Genomic DNA, 17,419 nt, shown 5'->3' on the forward strand with positions numbered 1-17,419 from the left:
GATTGTGAAACATAGTTAGGCATACCTTTGAAACTTCCATAGGATATCAGTTTCCTTAGTCCTCAGCTTAGATGGAGCAGCAGGCTGTTGTTGACCTATTCATGAGTGATCATACAGAGGAACCGGAACTGACAGGGTGAAAGGTTTGACCTCGTAGAACTGCCTACGAGTTTGCTTCTATTCTCCTTTGCGGATGGGTATCTCATCAAATCATGGCCTCCTCAAGCTCAACCCTTTCCAAGGGGTTTCTAATCAGCTTAGGGAGCCAGTTCGACTGAATCTTGGCAAACACCTTGCCCCTGATCAAGGCCAGCGGCACAGGGCCAAACGTCCTCGAATCGCGCGAAGCCGTCAAGTTATCGCCCACCACCCAACAATGACCTTCCGGTACCTATATCATTTGCCACATTCGTTAGCATCACTTCCACTTTACACCCTCACCCCATTTAATCCTCCGCTCATCACCACCACTACCAAAACATTCACATACCAGAATCATAACCTCATCCCCCTCCCCCGGCCCGCCCCTCTCCCCCAAAAGCTCCCCCTCCACCGTCCCTCCCCCTGGGACCGGCGTATCAACCAACACATAATCCCCCGGCATCCCCATGATCCTCTTCACCCCCAACTCCCCACTCGTACTAATCGGGATCTGGTAAACCACCAGATCGCCCACATTCACTCCATTCCCATATTTATGGAACCGCGAGACAACCAGCCATTCGCCTACCACTTCGAAGGTGGGGAGCATGGAGGGGCCGGAGGCCGGAGCCATGGATAGGACGTGCTCGAGGAAGAGGTGGGTGAAGGCGAGCAGTTTGAAGGTGGAGAAGAGGACGCGGAAGGGGTGGGAGAAGAGGAAGGAGCGGCTACCTGGAGGGGGAGGGGGCGGTGGTGGTGGTGGTGCGTATTTTTGGTTTTGTTGTTGTTGATGTTGTTGATGTTGAGAAGAGGATGATAGTGGAGGTGAACTATAGTCTATGCCGGAGCCGGCGGATGTTAGGCTGGGGTTGGGAGGTGGTGTTGGGTCGACGACGTTGGGTCTGCTCCTGGATATTGTTTGGGAAAGTGTCCGTCGTTGGAAGGTGAGTCGGCATGTTGCTTGTGAGGACGTGGTGGTGCGTAATGTCGGACCGGTGAGAAGGGAGAGTAGTGAGGAGGAAGCCCGGACGGGCGGTCGTATTGACGGCGGCATGGGTGGTTATGGATGTCACCCGGACCGATGAACGAGACGGGGTGTGAGGATGACGATTTTGAGACCGTGGATGAATCTGAAAGGCTCAGGGTATTTGAGTCGAAAGAATTGGATGAGTAGTCAGTGAGTCTAGAGGTGAGTAGCTGTTCCGTGTGCAAAGTTACAACTATAGCTCATGACCTCGGCCGTCTGATGAGAATGTCGACGCGGATGGTGAACCTCAATCCCCCAGAATCATGAATGCGATATGCAAAGCACTGGCGGCCGAACCGGATCGTGGGGCCGAAGACCGGGACCGACGGTTCGTGGTGCCCCTGTGGAGGAAGCTTGCGGAAATATGGGGCCCAGTAGGGTGCCCGTGCGCATTGCAGCTTTGAATTGGAGCTTCGTGGTTGGCCCAAATGCTCCGGATCTGCATCATCAGCTCCTCGATCCAGAGTGTTTCTGGTTTAGACTCGTCAACTGCCACAGAGCCTCTTCTTCTTTCCCCGCGACGACATCTCTGACCTTCTTCGACCGTTCCAATCCTCGCTCAAGTTCCTCAACCACGTCGCAACCTCCTCCCGACGGACCCAACAGTCGAATCCATCATGAGAGCCTCCCCTTGCCTCTACAACTCCGCAGCTGCCCTCCGGAGGGTCTTCCTCGAAAACGCGTCCGCTCCAGCACCCCTGCTGCTCCAGACAATCCTACTTCCTCGCCTCTCAGTTGCCGCCGCGACTGCTACCGTCCTCAACCAGACACGATGCGCATTCTCGACCCAAGGCGCTCTCCAGGTGAAATGGGGAAAACGAAAGCCCAATCAGGACGAAAAGAAGGACGCCAGCCTGCCCCGCGATCTCGCAATCAAAGAACCCTGGGTATACCTGCGCGGCCTGGACGGCAAGCTCACGGAGAGGCAACGGCCAGCGGACATCATCAGCCGGCTGGATCGCACCCGATACAGCCTGGCGATGGTATGGGCGCCGCCCAAGCCCAAGCCCGGCGAGCCAGAGACCCCGAAGGACACCGACTTGCCCGACTGGCCCGTGTGCGTCATCGTCGACCGCCGCGCCGAGGCCGCTGCTCTGCAGGCCAAGGCCAAGGAGGAACGCAGAAAGCAAGTGAGCAAGAAGGAGCTGGAGATCAACTGGGCGATTGCGGCGCACGACTTGGGATTCCGCACGAGACAGCTCCAGAATTTCCTGAGGAAGGGACACAGGGTGGAGATCATGCTGTTGCAAAAGAAGGATAAGAAGCAGAAGAAGACGGCGACGCAGGAGGAGTGCCAGGAGGTGGTGCGCATGATCAGGGAGGCGGTTGCGGAGGTACCGAAGGTTCAGGAGCCCAAGCCGATGGATGGACAGGTTGGAAAGGTGGTCAGGATGGTCTTCCAGGGCCCTACGCCTAAGAAGGAGGATGCAGCGGCTGAGGAGGAGGAGAAGGATGAATAATCGCCATCAGGTGGACAGTTTGTCGGAAGAGGGTTTCAGGTGGTGGTTGTGCAAGTTGGGAGCATGTTGCTTTGAAAGTGCGGTCCTCAGTGCAATGTAAATATGTACAAGTATGTACCATATGTGTAATAATGCTAGATGCAGGACGGGACTCAGGTCCGACGCCCGAGTATCACATAAAGGTAACGGTTCAAAACCGATCAATCTGGTGGGTATTAATGAGCCTCAACCGGTGAGGCATTCGCCCATAGCTGATTTATTTGTTGTTTGCCATAGACATCTTGGGAGCGGAACTACATTGAAGACTTTCGCAAAGTAAGATACTTGTAGTGAGTGGTAACTGTGGGAATAAAGTTCTGGCCGACTCTTGAGTGACGTTGGGCAACCTTAGACGGAAATTGCAACTCCTGATTGGCTGACAGCGTACGAAATGCGGGGCACGGGGTGGTGTTTTTGGCGGGTACGACCTCTTGATCGCATCCGTGACTCAGTTCAGAATCTGGCAAATGATTCCTGCACTGAGCACTTTGAGAATTAGCATTGTGCCAACCCAACAAAAAAAAAGTGAATAGGGACAACCATCAGCCTCCCAGAATATCGATACCGGTTTTACATCTCAAAGCGGAAACTCGGCTGTTCATTTTCGGTCACTCGAGTGCTCACCTATCCGTCAACTCGCGACGCGAATTTTGGGACGCACTCCGCCTTCACCCAATCGGATCCCATCTGATCTTTAACAACATTTGCGACAACTCATACAACAAATGGCTACCGAAACTACTGGGGCTCCCGCCGGGGCTCCCGCACCACAGGAGAAGGGGAAGCAACAATCCAAGCCTGCTCCCTCCAATACACCCACTACCGGAGGAGACGCCGCCGGCGAACAGAAGCTCACTCCCGCTCAGCTAAAAGCCAAGGCCAAGGCCGAGAAGGCAGCACGACGGGCAAAGGCGAAGGAGGTAAAGGAAGTCGCACCAGCGGCCGCAACAGCAGATGCGAAGGGAGGAAAGGGCGGCAAGGGTGGAAAGCAGGAGGGTAGTCAATCCGCGGGTTCTCAGCAACAGGGCAAATCTGTTCCCGGTCGCAGGCCATCCGTGAGCAATGGAAGGCGGCCTTCGATCGCCATCATTAAGGAGGATCCGAGGAGTAGCATTCCCGAGTGCTTTAGCCATGTTCCCATGGCCAAGCGGATACAGACGTCGCAGGCGCACAAGGACGTGCACCCTGCCGTGTTGGCGGTCGGCCAGCAGATGGCTACTTTTGCTCTTAAGGATAGCATTGCCAGGCTGGAGGCGACTCTGTTGGCGTTCAAGAAGGTGGGCAGCATCGTTCGTTCCCGGATCATATGGACTGGATTACTCACAAAAGACACAATAGGTTATCGAGTCGTACGAAACACCAAAGGGCAACTCACTTTCACGTCACTTTGTCCCGCATGTCCTGAACCCCCAGATCGAGTACTTGACCGAGTGCCGTCCCATGTCCTTCTCCATGGGTAACGCCATCCGCTTCCTCAAGTCTCAAGTCAACAAGTTCGACATCGACACGCCCGAGGACGAAGCGAAGGAGTCCCTCCTCGAGTTTATCGACATCTTTATCAACGAGCGCATCACCCTGGCTGAGGTGGTCATTTCCAAAAACGCCGCCGAGCTGATCGACGAGGACGGCGTCGTCCTCACGTACGGCCGCCACCGGCTGGTAGAGAAGACCATTTTGCGGGCAAAGGCCAACGGGAAAAAGTTCGCCGTCTCCGTCATCGACGACCCGTACGACCAGGGCGGCAAGGAGCTCGCCAAGACGCTACAGCGGGCCGGCATCCGCGTCTTCTACTCGCCCAACCTCGGCGGCCTACGGGCGCATCTCGAGCGGGCGAGCAACGTGCTGCTCGGCACCGAGGCCATCTTCGCTAACGGCTCTCTGCTCGCTCCCGCGGGAACGGCTGACGTTGCCATGGCCGCTTCGGCCGCTAACGTCAAGGTGGTGGCCCTTTGCGAGACCATCAACTTTGACCGCGAGCGTGTGTCGGTGGACTCGCTCACCTACAATGAGATTGACCCCGAGCGTTGCTCGGCTGAGTCGTTCCGGCTGATGTTCGATAACACGCACAGCAAGTACATTGCGGGTGTTATTACCGAGTTTGAGAGCGGTACGGATTTTGCTCCGGCACAGGCTATTTTGACGCTGTTGAGGAAGCGGGAGGATCCCACCATTGCTTAAACGGCAAAGCATAGGTGAGGGTGACGGTGAGTTGAAGGAAGAAGGTAGAAAACTGCATGGGTTCAAATGCTGGTGGTGGCGCGCCAGCTAGGTTAGAGCTAGATAGAGATACCTGGATCTTAAAGGGGGCTTTCGACAAGACTGCATAGTTTGCGGTGAAGCGGATCTGAAGCAGAAAATGCGAGGGAACAAAAGGAAGGTAAAGGGAATGGCAAAACGGGAAGGGAAATCAGAGCATTTAATTCAAATGGACTCGATTGTCAAACACTGTCTTCCTCTCCATACACCGAGCCCGCTTGCTGAATCTGCCTGTAGCACGTCTATGGTGTGTTGACTTTTTCATCTTCGATGGCTGGGCGTGCCGTGTAGGTAGGTCCTGTGGGTTCCCTTTCCTGCCCATCTATCTACTTTGCCATCGATCCTCTTCCCCCATCCCCCAAATGTACTGTGTTCCCATGAGGTCCGTCTCTCAGCCTTCCCGCCCCATACTAGCGTCCATCGATGTCGGTTGTTTTTCTCCCCTCGCCCGTACCGTTTTACCGGGAATTGTAGGAATCCGTAATCAACCCTTTCAATGCGCCGCCGCCTCGGGTTCACCCTGGGCCTCCTGCTTCCTCGCCGCCCTCCGCGCCCTCTTGTCGAGAATGGCCTGCTTGCGCTCCTGAAGTATGGTCTGCTGTCGCTCGTCCACTCCCTGAACCCAGTAGCCGAAGCTGGCGCCGATGGCTGCGAAGACGGGGTAGCCCCAGAGGGTGGGCTTGCCGAGGATGGGTCGTCGCTCGATGCCCAGTTGCCAGGCGCGGGTAGCCAAGCCTATAAGGAGGAGGTTGAAGGGCGACGGTTAGCGATGATGATGTCTATATGAAGGATGATGAGGGAGAGGGAGGGAGAGACTGGGATTATGGGTGTTTGACACAACATGTGGAGTACCAATTGGTGGTGGATTGGTGCGGGTGGTTCATGAATCATGTCCCATTTCCCATGGAGAGCGAGCGGAGCAACGTACCGAAGCCGGCCCAAAAGACCATTCTGTGAACCATTTTGCTTTTTGAAACCGCGAGTTTTGTCCTCTTTTCTCAGCAGTATATTGTGCCCCTCGAGCAGCGACTCTTGTATGGGCAGGATCGGACGACGTGGGTTGAAGCGCAAAGTGACGATGTTCGCGATGGTGGTTCGTATCTTGGACGTACAGTACTGTGTCTGCGGCTCGTGCGCAAGGTCCCGCGAGCTCGTCTGAAGGTCGGACTGCTCCATCCAATCCACGTCCATTGAGCTTGCCGTGGGTTGACCGAGCTTTGACCCTAACCCTGGAATAAAAAAAGCAGATGTCTGGTGGTCCGTGCCGCAACCTTGAATTGAATTGACTCAAATTGAGCAGCTGTTCAGGGAAAGGGTTGCCCGAGTCCAGGCACGGCACCCCCTGTTCACTGCACCTGCCGGCCCCAGGCTTGGCCCCATGGCTCCCTGATCGTCGGGAGCAGGACCCCCACTGAAACTTTCTGGTCCAGCAACTTTACCGCAACGCGCTTCACTCCCCTGCACCATCGCGTTTCCATTATCATTACACCGAGGACTCTGCCGCTAGATCTACCAGACGAACAAGCCGATTATTCGCCAACTTAGAGTCTAATCCTTCCAAGGCGACAGTATCCAACTAGGCGTTATCCATCAATCACCAAGCCACGAAATGAATTGAACCTTCTTCCACTTTGATCCGCCGATTACCCTGCCCGAGCTGGTCAACTCCTCCGGCACCCCGCCGACTCAGGTTTACAGCAATGAGGCGTTAAGGTTCGGTCACTCTTCACTTGCGCAACCATTCTGCGTACCGTGGCCTATATAAAAATTTCACCACTGGCTGAGGGATCTGTTGCGCACACTTCTTCCAACCACTAGCGGTACCGCCACTGGCCTAACCATGTCGACCGCCGTTCAGCCATCCCCACCGGCTCCTGCTACCTCGGGCGCGGAGGCTCAGGAGGCTACGCCGAACCCGATCAATGTCCCAATTGTCGTCAGGAATTTCAAGGCGTCTGACCTACCGCTCACCTCGGCCACGCGATCTGCGATCGAAGGGTTAGCTCACAGCTTCAAGAAAAAGGGCGGATATGATGCTATTCGTAAACAAGTCTGGGAGAAGTTCGCTAGTGTAAGGTTTCTCACGGCGTGTTCAACTCGTGACCCTAACATCTGACACAACGCACTGTAGGACCACGAATCCGAGATCGTCAAACAGATACTCCAAGTAGCCGAGCAAGAAGTCGAGCGCAACCCTTTACAACTGCTTACACTCGACCGCGGCAAAGCAGCGGCCCTCATCGACGGCGCCCTCGACCGAAACGAAGTCTACCAGAAGGCACAGGCTGTAATCGAGAGTCTGATCGATACCGACGCACTAGAAGCTCATCTTCGTGAACTTCGACGTGCAGAGATAGGCGACGAGGCGGCCGACGAAGAGCGTATCCGCGGCTCCAAGACGGACGAAGAATATGCAGCCGAGACTGCCGCGCGCCGTGCGGAGAGGGAACGTGTGCGTGAAGAGCTCAGATTAGTGGAGGAGAAAAAGCGAAGACTCGAACGTGAGATCAAGGAAAAGGAAGAGCAGAAACGACGAGAAGAGCGGAGAAAGAAGCAACTCGAGGAAGATGCAATCAGGGAAAAGGAACGCGAGGAGCGGCGCGCACGACGGGAACAACGTGAACGGGAAAGGGAACTTAGCCGGGAACGCCGCCACCGGGAGAGGGACCGAAACCGTAGCAGGGATCGCGATCGCCACAGAGACCGTGATCGCGATCGTGACAGGGGCCGGGGCAGGTCTAGGGATAGGTCAAGGGGCCGGGACAGGCGCCCTAGTAGGGACGCCAAGGCCAGGAATGACCATGGCCGCCCCGAGGACGTGAAGACGCAACTTTCCAAGGAGGATAATGAACGCCTAGAACAAGAGGCGTTGGCCGACCTTTTGCGCGAGAGCAAGCGCGTAGCTGCGAAACAACCTGAGCTGGAGGTTGACACTACTCTGGCACCGCCACCGAGACGGACAAAGCCCGCTTCTGCAATCGATCCAATCCGCCGAGCATCGCCAAAAGTCGCTGAGGTCAAAAAGACAGCAGATATTGCAGGCAAACCTGGAGTTACTGAGGAGACAAAGGAGGCCATTGAACCTAAGGAGACCGTTGACACTAAGGACGTCAAGGAACCGAAGGAAACCGCCACCCGGGTCGATTCGCGGAGAAGCAAGAGTCCTTCGCCAGGGGCTCGTGGACATCGTGACAAGGAGCGAGAAAAAGACAGAGAAGTCGAGAAAGACAGAGACCGTGATGACGATCGAAAACGGAAAGACAACAGGTCAGCCTCTCCGCGCGCGAGGCGTACCGAGCGAAGCCGTTCACACAGGCGAGAACACAGTCGCTCCCGTCTTCGTGATCGGAGAGAGCGCAGCCGTTCGCGTCCCAGATTGGATCGACGAGATGATCATGTCAGAGATCGGAGCCGTTCTCGACGGAGGGCGACAGAGCGTCGTGACAGGAGTCGCTCACGCGTCAGAATCACTGACCGGAGGGACGACACTAGACGGGCTAGAAGCCGTTCACGCGCTACACGAGATGGCCGTGAGAGGAGCCGCTCTCCACGGCCTAGAGTCGATCGCCGGGATCGTTCACGGTCTCGCTTAAGGACCGCGGATCGGGACAGGCGAGCAAGAAGCCGCTCCCGCTCGCGTGAGCGACGGGAAGCTGAAAAAGAAACCACTGCTAGTGCCGCCGCCACACAGATTCCCAAGAGCCCTAGCATTACCGTCACTAAAGACACTACCACTGCTCCTACCTCTACTGCACGAATAGCACCACCCACCCCAGGCGGCCCAACCACCACCGGCACGTCAACAATCACCGTGCCCATGATCACAACTCCACTCTCCATAGCCTCAACTGCGCCTCGCCCACCCTCCCACCTCGACCGCGACGAAAAGGAAGCTTGGAAACAAGCCGAAGTGAAGAAGCGCGAGCAGGAAGCCAAGGCCTACCTAGCAGCGCAGAAGCAAGCCCGCGAGAAGGGCATGCCCATCCCCGGCATCAACGACAAGCGGGTCGGAGGCGGCAATGGCACTCCCCTCGGTAGCACCAACGGAGGTGACCGGTCGCCCGATCTCAAGCGGAGACGAGGAAATGACCGAGACGCCAGGGACACTCCTCGAGATAGCAGGGATAACAGGGACAACAATCGCGACCATAACCGTGGTGGTGACCGTGGCGACCGCGAGCGTGAGCGTGAACGTGAGCGTGAAGCCCCCCTGATCGACTCCGATAACCGGTACGTCCCCTCCACTGCCGCAAGGGTCGTTGCCGAGCGGGATCGGGAGAGGGACAGGGAGGCCAGAGAGGCCAGGGAGGAGCGCGAGCGTGAGCGCGAAAGGGAGAGAGAACGAGACCGGGACAAACCTCGTCCGGGCCCGGATCGCTACGATGGCGACCGAGGCCGAGATGAGAGGGGTGAACGGGATAGGGATAGGGATCGCCGTGACCGGGACCGCGACCGGGATCGTGATCGTGACAGAGATCGTGAACGGGACAGGGATAGGGACAGGGACAGAGACAGAGACAGAGACCGCGACGATGGTCGTCGCCGAAGCTCGATAGTCCGTCGCCGTAGCCGATCAAGGAGCCGCGGGGACCGTGGTGGCGATCGTGAGCGAGACCGTCACCGTGATCGTGACCGGGACAATAACCGGCGTGAGAGGAGTCGTGATAGCCGACGGGACAGAAGTCGCGATCGGGATAGGGATCGTGACAGGGATAGAGATAGTAGAGACTACCGAGGAGGAGATCTTCGCCGTAACAGCCATCATCATAGTAGGCGGGACAGGAGTCTGTCAACATCCAGACGGGACCGCGACCGCGACCGCGATCGTGGTGGGGATCGAGCGGGAGGAAGACGGGATAGGAGTCGTAGCCAAAGACGGTAGGGATGTCAGAGGCACTGACTTCTACTCGGAATACGGAGATGAATGACTGCTAGAAGATGAGAACAGAGTCATATATAGCTTAGCTTAGGCGTATTATTAGATCGATAAATAAACGATCACTATACCCAGTCCTCATCAGTATCGAGTAGAGAGAATACCATAGCGATAGTCGTGATATGGTTATCATGCATGTTCTTTATACAGAGACCACCCACCACCACTCACGTCCAGTACAAAGGCCACAGGTACCGAAAACACCATTTGGTTCTCGAATTCTTCTCTCTTTTATCAATACCTATTTATCCTCTGTATTCATATAGTACTTTCATGTAATAATACTAACGGACCGTTTAACCGAATCCATTTCTTTCTCTTCTCTTCTCTTCCTCCCTATTTACTGGAAACAATCTGACAATTATTCTCTCCCTTTCTTTTTCCGTCAGCTCAACCCGCATAGAACCCGAACATCAAGGGAATACCATCAAACGACCTCCCTGAATCATCACAAGTTCCGCCCGCCAACATGCGTAGCACAAGTAATTAAGGAAAAAAACAAAAGGGTTGAGACCGCAACGGGACGCACAGTCGGGTCGGCCCGACATGCAAGGGCTGAAAAAACAAGATGAGAGATGAGATGTACTTTGCAGTGTGATGTGATGTAGTGTACATGCTCAGAGGCTAAAAAGGAGAGATTGTGCCAACAAGGAAGGGGATGGCTCATGGATGGATGCTAAGGACACGCCCTAAAGGACAAGAAAGGAACGAGTCTGAGGAAGACTAGGTAATGTACAGGGTTGTTTTTGGAACATTTTTGATAAAGGATATATTAATAAGATATACTCGAATCATGTATGTATGGATGGCTGTCGCACGCATCATAATAATCGAGCGAGCGAATGTGGTTCTGAAACAGATGGGTATTCTTTTTTTACACAACAACAGCAACCAACACCAACAATCGCCACAACCATAACAACAAAAGAATCAAGCATTGATAGCTTCTTGTAGTGGTGGGCTCGCAACCAACTCCTCCCCTTCCTACAGCACGTCCGCCGCCGCAGATGATGACGCAGGACGACGGTCCTCATCGCTGCTGCTGCTGACCTCCTTACCCTCCTCACTTTCCCTCCGCGACGGAGAAACGTCTCTTGTAGCCGCAGGAGCAGACTGTGGGGTGAAAAAGACCGTGTCGCGGTTCTCACCGCGGCTGCTGGGCGGCGGCGTCGCGTTCAGAATCTCACGTCGCCCCAGGGGCCCGCCGTTCTCCTCGCTTGGCTCCGACTCGCCCTCGATCGGGGGAAGAGGCGTCCGTCGGCCGTCCGAGAAACTGACGGCAGCGTCGCTCTCTTCGTCCGAAGGAATGGTCAGATTCGCAGACGAAGAAGGAACGCCCCTTGTCGTCGCATGCTGAGAAGCAGAGTACTTTCTCCGGCTGTGCAGATCTCTGAAGCTCTTAGCGGTTGCCGTGCTGGCGCTGGCGGCGGAGCCGCGGTGCTCACGGCGCGCGTGAGAGGCTGACCTGGCGGTCAGGATGGACCGGAAGTCAGACCCTTCCGCGACGGCCTGGTCACGGCTGCCACCGTTCTCCGAGCCGAAACGCTCAGTGCTCTCAGCAATGGACGCGTCGTCGCGCTGCTTCCAGTGACGGATGCGCTCCTCCGGGGACATGTTTTGCAACTGGAGCTCCGTGCCAAAGTTGATGACCGAAGCTTTCTTGCCATGTACCACAAAGGAGCCAGTGCTGCGAACGAGAACATCAGGACCCTCCTGGCCGGCCTCATCTGACACAACGCTAGCGCTGGCAGAATCCCTACCCCTCCGGCTGCGGTGATGGGAGATATGGCCAGCGCCCTCGCGAAGAGTGCGTTGGAAGCTGCGGCGGGTTCTGTGCTTCTCCTTCTCAGACTGAGCATTACCGTCCGTATCTGTGGCCAAACTCGGGGGCCTCTGCTCCGAACCACGACGAGCAGACTCGAGCAGACCAGCTTGCGCCAGGAGGTCACGCTCTTCCGCATCGATATCGTCCTGATCGAATTTATTTTCCGAATTGGAGCCCGAGCTCGTCAAGCCTCTCGATGGGGCTGCTGCCAAGGAGCGGCTAGAAGATACAGCACTAGACACCGATTTCTTGCGGGGGTCAGTATTCTCTACCTCCTTTTGCTGGAACGTTGGGCCAGTGGCGCTGGTTGGCGGTGTTTGGAAGACGTCAGTTTGCGGAGAGTCTTCGTCTGGCTTCCTGACAACAGTAGGTACTTTGGCCATCAAGGACTGGACAGGAGACTGAGGGCTCTGCGGGTACCCCGAGGTACGACTGGTTCTCGTGTCCTCTCTGGTAAGAGGCTCCTGGCTGGGTTTGGGTGTCAAAGCGCCAATAGCAGTCTCAGCTTGCATGCCCAACATCTCGCGTTCTTCTTCGAGATCCATCAAGAGAATGTCTCGGTGACACTTGAGCTTCCAAATCTCCATCCGGGTCCACTTCAGCTGCGCTGCCATCCGCGCTGCGGATAGCAACATCTGCTCACGCGTCTTTGGTTGAATCGGTGCCAGAATTTGGAGGTGCCTCGAGTTCCGAAGCTGCATTTCCAGCGTCTTCTCTGTCTGCAAGAGCTTCTCGTTGGCATCGGCAATTTTCTGTAGCATTATCGCCCTCCGAGCGGCCAGGATGTCTTGCGCCATCTTGTGATCAATTTTGCTTCGTGATACCGAAACTTCTCCTGTTGGTGTTTGTATACGCTGTGAGCCCGTATCGAGCCTCCTCATGGCTCTGCGCCCTTGCCCGTCGAGATTAGCTCCCACCACACCCCGCATCCGCACTCCGGATGTTCTGAAGGCAGCAGCGTAGTTGAGCTTAGCCAGCCAGTCATTCATCTCTTCGTCATCCTCGGCAAGGAGAACCTCCTCGAACCCACCGTGCCTGACATAGACAAAGGCGTGCTTGTGCTTTTTATAGCTGGAGTCCATGAGTGCCACAGCACCATCTGTCGACATCAAAGCATCGGGCTTGAACTCTTCCAGAGGTGGTTTGAAAATGCATGGATCACCGTCATGACCCTTTTTGACGTGGTCCTCGAACTGGTGCATAAGATGCTTGATCCAAGTAGTGTTGCGGAAGAAGTATAGCTGGGCTCCAGTAAGAATGGCACCCCACTCCTGCCACGGGGATCTCGTCTTCTTCTTCTTGGTATCCTTTCGCCAGAGTATACCAACCTTGGTGATCTTGATGTCAACGATGCCTGGATGTGCGTCTTGCGGGTTGTTAGCTGTCTGATCAGACATGAATGCGTCTGGCCGTGATCGTGCTGACACTATCTGCAGTACGCCAGTCTTGAAAAAGGTTTTGTGGAGTTCCTTCATGTTGAGCGTCCTGGCCGTCCCCAGGTAATTGTATGGGTCCTCTAGATGCATCACATCCCTCAGCGTGGGCCTCAGGATGTCCAGCTTATTGTCGATGATCAGAGTGTAAGGATCTACCGGTTCCTTGGCAACCCGTTTTGCTGGATCGGGAGCGGCATGGGGGAATATCGACTTCTTTTTCGCCTTGTGGGCAATGATTCGCTCGCCATTAATATCAAGATCATCCTCGACATGGATGAACGGCGTGTATGAAATATTGTCGTAGAACACCTCCAGAATCTCATCAAACACGCCTTCGTCGCGCGTGTTCTTGAGGTAGTCCGCCTTCTGCATCTTGTGCTTGTTGTTCTTGTTGAACACATCGGTATGCAGAATCAGCAATGAGAAAGCAATAAAGTATGCTTGGTCCGCGGTCGCGTAGATACCAGGATTGCACTCATGATAGCGGTTGGCAAACGCTTGTAGGGTACGGTCGATTTGCTGAGTCTCCTTGGGCAGTTCCGCCTCCATGAGAAACTTGCGAATAGCCATGTCCATCGGGTCTTCGAAGAACTTGAAGCTGCGCATGTAGCTTCGGAGAACGGCCTGCGAGAACTGGTCCGTACCCTTGGAGACAATTGCAGCAATGACGCCCCGACTGACAACCTCCAATAATCGCTCGAGATATTTGCCCGGTGTATCATCCTCACGACGTTCTGGTAGAATAATCGAGTCCCTTGGAAGTTGTAACGAGTTGTTCTTTGAATTGCCCGACGCTGGCGTTATGGGGGTCATGGCTCCTTGTTGGGTCAGCGTTGAGCTAGAGTTCTGACGTAACCGACTGAGACCAAGGAGATCCCCGAAGCTCTTCCTGCCCGTTGACATGGACGCCCTGGCGGTTGCCGGAGGAGCTAGGTGATCCTCCGCGGATTCTCTTGGCGAGTTATTGCCTAGGGAGCTCAGAGTCGAGGACCTACCTCGCCTATGCAGCTGTGTCCGTGTAGGTGACGCGCGGCCAGAACTCCGTGAACTTGGTCTGAACAGAGCAGTCGCCGATTTGGAAAACAGAGTAGCAGAACCTGTCGGGGGCGTTGTAGCACCATGCTGAGTTGCCGGTCTAGTTGGGGTTGGTGTCAAATGGGTGCTAGAGCGTGACCTCGCCAGCGCGTTTGAAGCTTCAGGAACCTGAGAGGAGGTCGACATATCAGAGTCCTCAGCCAGGTTCTTCTTTTGGAGGTGTGCAATAGGGAACAAAGATTCGGGCTGCTTCTGTTTCCTGCGCGGGAGCCTAAAGAAGGTGGTCGTGGTGTGAACTGTATGGGTGGTCGTCGTCGTGGTTCCATATACCCTATCGCCTGAGCTCGCATCTGACCTCGATGATTCGGATAATCGATTGATGGGAAGCGCCAACGTCGTCGTACTTTCATCGCCGTATGCGGGAGGCGCGTGATGCGAGGACACTGGTCGCCTCTTGTCGTCGAAAGTGATTTGCTTCCCTCCCTGGTCCGCACCAGCTGTTCGCACATTCTTTCGACGCTGATAGGTATTATCTTGGCTCGTTTCATCCACCTGTTCCATTCTGAGGTGTTCACCGGATTTGCGACCAAACCGGCTGGAGAATCCCATCCTCGAGGGTCGTCGTTTGGGTACTACGTTGGGTTCGAGGGTGGGCGCGGTGGTGATGATCTCGGGAGCTGCAATTGAAAGACGGCATGAGTAGCTGGTCTTCAAATACAATCAAGTGGCACATGGGGGAAGTCACATACGACGCGGAAGAGGGGGCGGCTTCTCTGAGGCAGCTTGGAGCTTTGCCTTTGCCGCTAGCTGAGAGTCGGACGCATTACGAAACCTCAACATGGAAAAGCGCTTGGATTTCGGGGTCTCTGCGGGGGGTACGGAGGGGGAAAGGGAGTGGTCGACAGGGTCGCCCGTAGGCTGGGGAGCATTACTTGACACTGTCAGTTCCAGATCAACAGTGGGCATCACTGGGGTCACCGGGGTCACGGGCGAGACGGGAAGGCTCGACAGGGGGACCTCTCCCTCCTCCGGCGTCGTTACGAGAACAGGAAGGTCGGTGGCGGAGCCGGGTCGCGGATGGGTTCCTTTGGCAGGCGGTACGGGAAGACTGTCAAAGATGGTGTGTCGCCGCATGTCAGACTCGCTGCCCGCGTTACCGCGGCGTCGCAGGAAGGGCATGGCTATAGGAATCTGCGTTCGTCGCAATCCATCGGACATGGAGGGCGGGCCCTGGAGTATCGGTTGCGTTCAGTTGTCGTAAAACGGACAGCCCATCAACCCAACTGTTGTCAATGATGGCTTTTGATGGAGAGGACCAGTCCGGCTTCGCGACGGACCGAATGGCACCAAGCGTGGTCAGAGACGAGCAACGGAAATCGACGGCGGCGGGCTGCGGACGGGTTGGGGGTGTCGCTAAGCGGTTATCGCGGAACGCGCTCGAGGGATGATGGAAGGCCGTGGCGAAAATGAACGGCGCAACTGGAGAATGGTGTAGAAAGATCGGGCGAGGTATTTCGAATCGAAGTCGCAGGCTTTCGTCTGGGTCTGGATGCTGACTGACGACTGGACGTGGCAGGATGTTGGGGCCTTGGGGGGGGATGGTTGGAAGAACGAGAGGATTACCAAGAGTCTGGGCGAAACTTGGGACGTGGTGGTGGAAGCGTCAGCGAATGTAATCAATGATCCCTTTTTTGGGTAGTGAGCGGGAGAGACACGAATGGGATGAATGGGATGACGGGGATGACGGGGAGGGCGGTCGAATGTCGGTTCGGTTGTCCAGGCCGGGGCCACTTTCAAGTAAGCCAAGCTGCACAGGGCTTACAGGCAAGGTATGGTAATTGGTAATTAATGACCGAATGGAGTGAGATGCGTTGACGTCGGGTTGTGAGCAGGATTCTGTTGCAGTTTTCGTTTTCGGTGCACTTCGTTCTCGGTGCGGTGCGGGAAGGGCAGGTGTAAGACGGAGAGGGAGGCACAAAAAGAGGGAGGTCGGTATGTAAGGTAGACTTGTTGTAGGCGGGTAGCTAGGTAGGTAGTAGCAGGTACAAAAGTAGATTTGGCGTTTGTAGGTAAGGTCCAGGTATGTACGACTAAGGTACGGATGTGTAGGTAGAGGTCGTGTCAGATTGAGGTCAGATCGTTTTCTTTTTGGTAAAAAGGGGAGACTGGGACCAGGGCCGGAATCCAAAACAAGAAGATGCCCGGTTGATGCGATGGAAGTCCAAACGATGGAAGCAGGCTGGAACCCAGGTGCGGAACCCAGGGCGCATGCAAGTTCCGCCGTTGTTAGTTCGGTTGCAACTGAAATTCAACATCACTCTCTGTCACTCTGTCGTTTTCTGGCAACTCCTCGGTTCTAGGGCAAGTGGATCTCGATAAAGTGGCCGTGGTGGAGTCTCCTTTGAAGGCCTCGCCAAAAAACCCCACCACGCCCAGCTTCAGGTTTCCACTTTCTGAGACCGATGAGTGGGCCCAGAAATCACGAAATCCAATTCCAGTCTTTTTCATGTCCATACAGTGTCATCTGGAGATTGCTTCCTTTTCTTTTTCTCCATCAACCACTCTTGTCTTTTGGGATCTTTTGGGCATCAACCGGCAATTCAGTTCTTGTTGTCTTCCAACTTGGCGAGCAGAGACAAGGAAAGAACGAACAGGATGGATGATGCGCACTGCCAGCCAGCTGGATTCGTATGTACAAGACGTCGCGGATGTTGATGTCGCATTCCACGTCCCAAGCCTCAAGATTGACCAGAGTTTAATATCACGGAACACCCAAAAGCCAATTTCAATAAATATCACCCAAATCAAACTCGGTGCTCCAGTGACTCGGGATTGCGCTGGGTAGTGGTGAAATGAGGGGGTTTCATCCGCTCATTGGGCCGAATCCCGGCCTAACCTCCCACGTCCTCCTCCACTTTGGACGCTGCCCACACACCCGCTAACGAGGGCTCCACGAGGTTGCAGAGCCAAGAATAAATGTCTGCAAATTAGCTTCTCCGCCACGAGGCTTTCCGCTTCGATCTAAACCCGTTTGATGCCCGAATGCGCTCCAGATACAAAAGGGGAGGGGTGGTCGAGCATGAATGTGTGCTCACTGCTCACAATGGAGCCCAGACAACGCCTCATCGGCCGTTCAGCTAGCCAGCTTCAAGCCAGACAAATGTCTTCTTGTTCGCTAAAGACTATGGCAATGTTCACTCCAGGGACTGAGTGATGATAAGTATGCGTAAGTATAACTATCGTTTTGAAATCCATCTGTAGCCA

The 17,419-nt window shown here is 55.2% G+C and overlaps 6 protein-coding genes across 6 annotated transcripts; 3 read left to right on the forward strand and 3 right to left on the reverse strand.

Annotated features, from left to right (window-relative positions):
- Nucleotides 1–244: 244 nt before the first annotated feature.
- On the reverse strand, nucleotides 245–844 carry B0H65DRAFT_410671 (peptidase S24/S26A/S26B/S26C; the record flags this gene model as incomplete). The annotated part of the gene is made up of 2 exons (XM_062823833.1): nucleotides 245–391; nucleotides 554–844. Coding segments are annotated over 2 exons (438 nt in total), but the record flags the coding sequence as incomplete, so codon positions are not given.
- Nucleotides 845–1,785: 941 nt separating this feature from the next.
- On the forward strand, nucleotides 1,786–2,628 carry B0H65DRAFT_507009 (uncharacterized protein; the record flags this gene model as incomplete). The annotated part of the gene is made up of 1 exon (XM_062828110.1): nucleotides 1,786–2,628. The coding sequence occupies one exon, from the start codon at nucleotides 1,786–1,788 to the stop codon at nucleotides 2,626–2,628; it is 843 nt and encodes a 280-aa protein (XP_062684920.1).
- Nucleotides 2,629–2,957: 329 nt separating this feature from the next.
- On the forward strand, nucleotides 2,958–5,081 carry B0H65DRAFT_458481 (uncharacterized protein). Its single transcript, XM_062826408.1, has 2 exons — nucleotides 2,958–3,944; nucleotides 4,006–5,081. The coding sequence occupies exons 1-2, from the start codon at nucleotides 3,393–3,395 to the stop codon at nucleotides 4,843–4,845; spliced, it is 1,392 nt and encodes a 463-aa protein (XP_062684921.1). The 5' UTR covers nucleotides 2,958–3,392; the 3' UTR covers nucleotides 4,846–5,081.
- A 335-nt stretch (nucleotides 5,082–5,416) lies between these two features.
- On the reverse strand, nucleotides 5,417–6,114 carry B0H65DRAFT_546644 (uncharacterized protein; the record flags this gene model as incomplete). The annotated part of the gene is made up of 2 exons (XM_062829455.1): nucleotides 5,417–5,658; nucleotides 6,036–6,114. 2 exons carry the CDS (start codon nucleotides 6,112–6,114, stop codon nucleotides 5,417–5,419), a joined length of 321 nt encoding a protein of 106 aa, XP_062684922.1.
- A 250-nt stretch (nucleotides 6,115–6,364) lies between these two features.
- Nucleotides 6,365–9,934, forward strand: B0H65DRAFT_458485 (complex proteins associated with Set1p component shg1-domain-containing protein). Its single transcript, XM_062826409.1, has 2 exons — nucleotides 6,365–6,994; nucleotides 7,055–9,934. Exons 1-2 carry the CDS (start codon nucleotides 6,764–6,766, stop codon nucleotides 9,803–9,805), a joined length of 2,982 nt encoding a protein of 993 aa, XP_062684923.1. The 5' UTR covers nucleotides 6,365–6,763; the 3' UTR covers nucleotides 9,806–9,934.
- Nucleotides 9,935–10,843: 909 nt separating this feature from the next.
- On the reverse strand, nucleotides 10,844–15,334 carry B0H65DRAFT_546646 (uncharacterized protein; the record flags this gene model as incomplete). The annotated part of the gene is made up of 2 exons (XM_062829456.1): nucleotides 10,844–14,832; nucleotides 14,905–15,334. The coding sequence occupies 2 exons, from the start codon at nucleotides 15,332–15,334 to the stop codon at nucleotides 10,844–10,846; spliced, it is 4,419 nt and encodes a 1,472-aa protein (XP_062684924.1).
- Between the last annotated feature and the right edge of the window lie 2,085 nt (nucleotides 15,335–17,419).

The sequence above is a fragment of the Neurospora tetraspora genome (assembly GCF_033439725.1).
Source record: "Neurospora tetraspora strain CBS 560.94 chromosome Unknown B0H65scaffold_2, whole genome shotgun sequence".
Lineage (NCBI taxonomy): Eukaryota > Fungi > Ascomycota > Sordariomycetes > Sordariales > Sordariaceae > Neurospora > Neurospora tetraspora.

Coding starts and splice junctions, on each gene's coding strand:
- B0H65DRAFT_458485 (XM_062826409.1), top strand. CDS start 6,764: ATGTCGACCGCCGTTCAGCCATCCCCACCGGCTCCTGCTACCTCGGGC. Junction 6,995..7,054: donor TCTGGGAGAAGTTCGCTAGT/GTAAGGTTTCTC, acceptor AACGCACTGTAG/GACCACGAATCCGAGATCGT.
- B0H65DRAFT_458481 (XM_062826408.1), top strand. CDS start 3,393: ATGGCTACCGAAACTACTGGGGCTCCCGCCGGGGCTCCCGCACCACAG. Junction 3,945..4,005: donor CTCTGTTGGCGTTCAAGAAG/GTGGGCAGCATC, acceptor AAGACACAATAG/GTTATCGAGTCGTACGAAAC.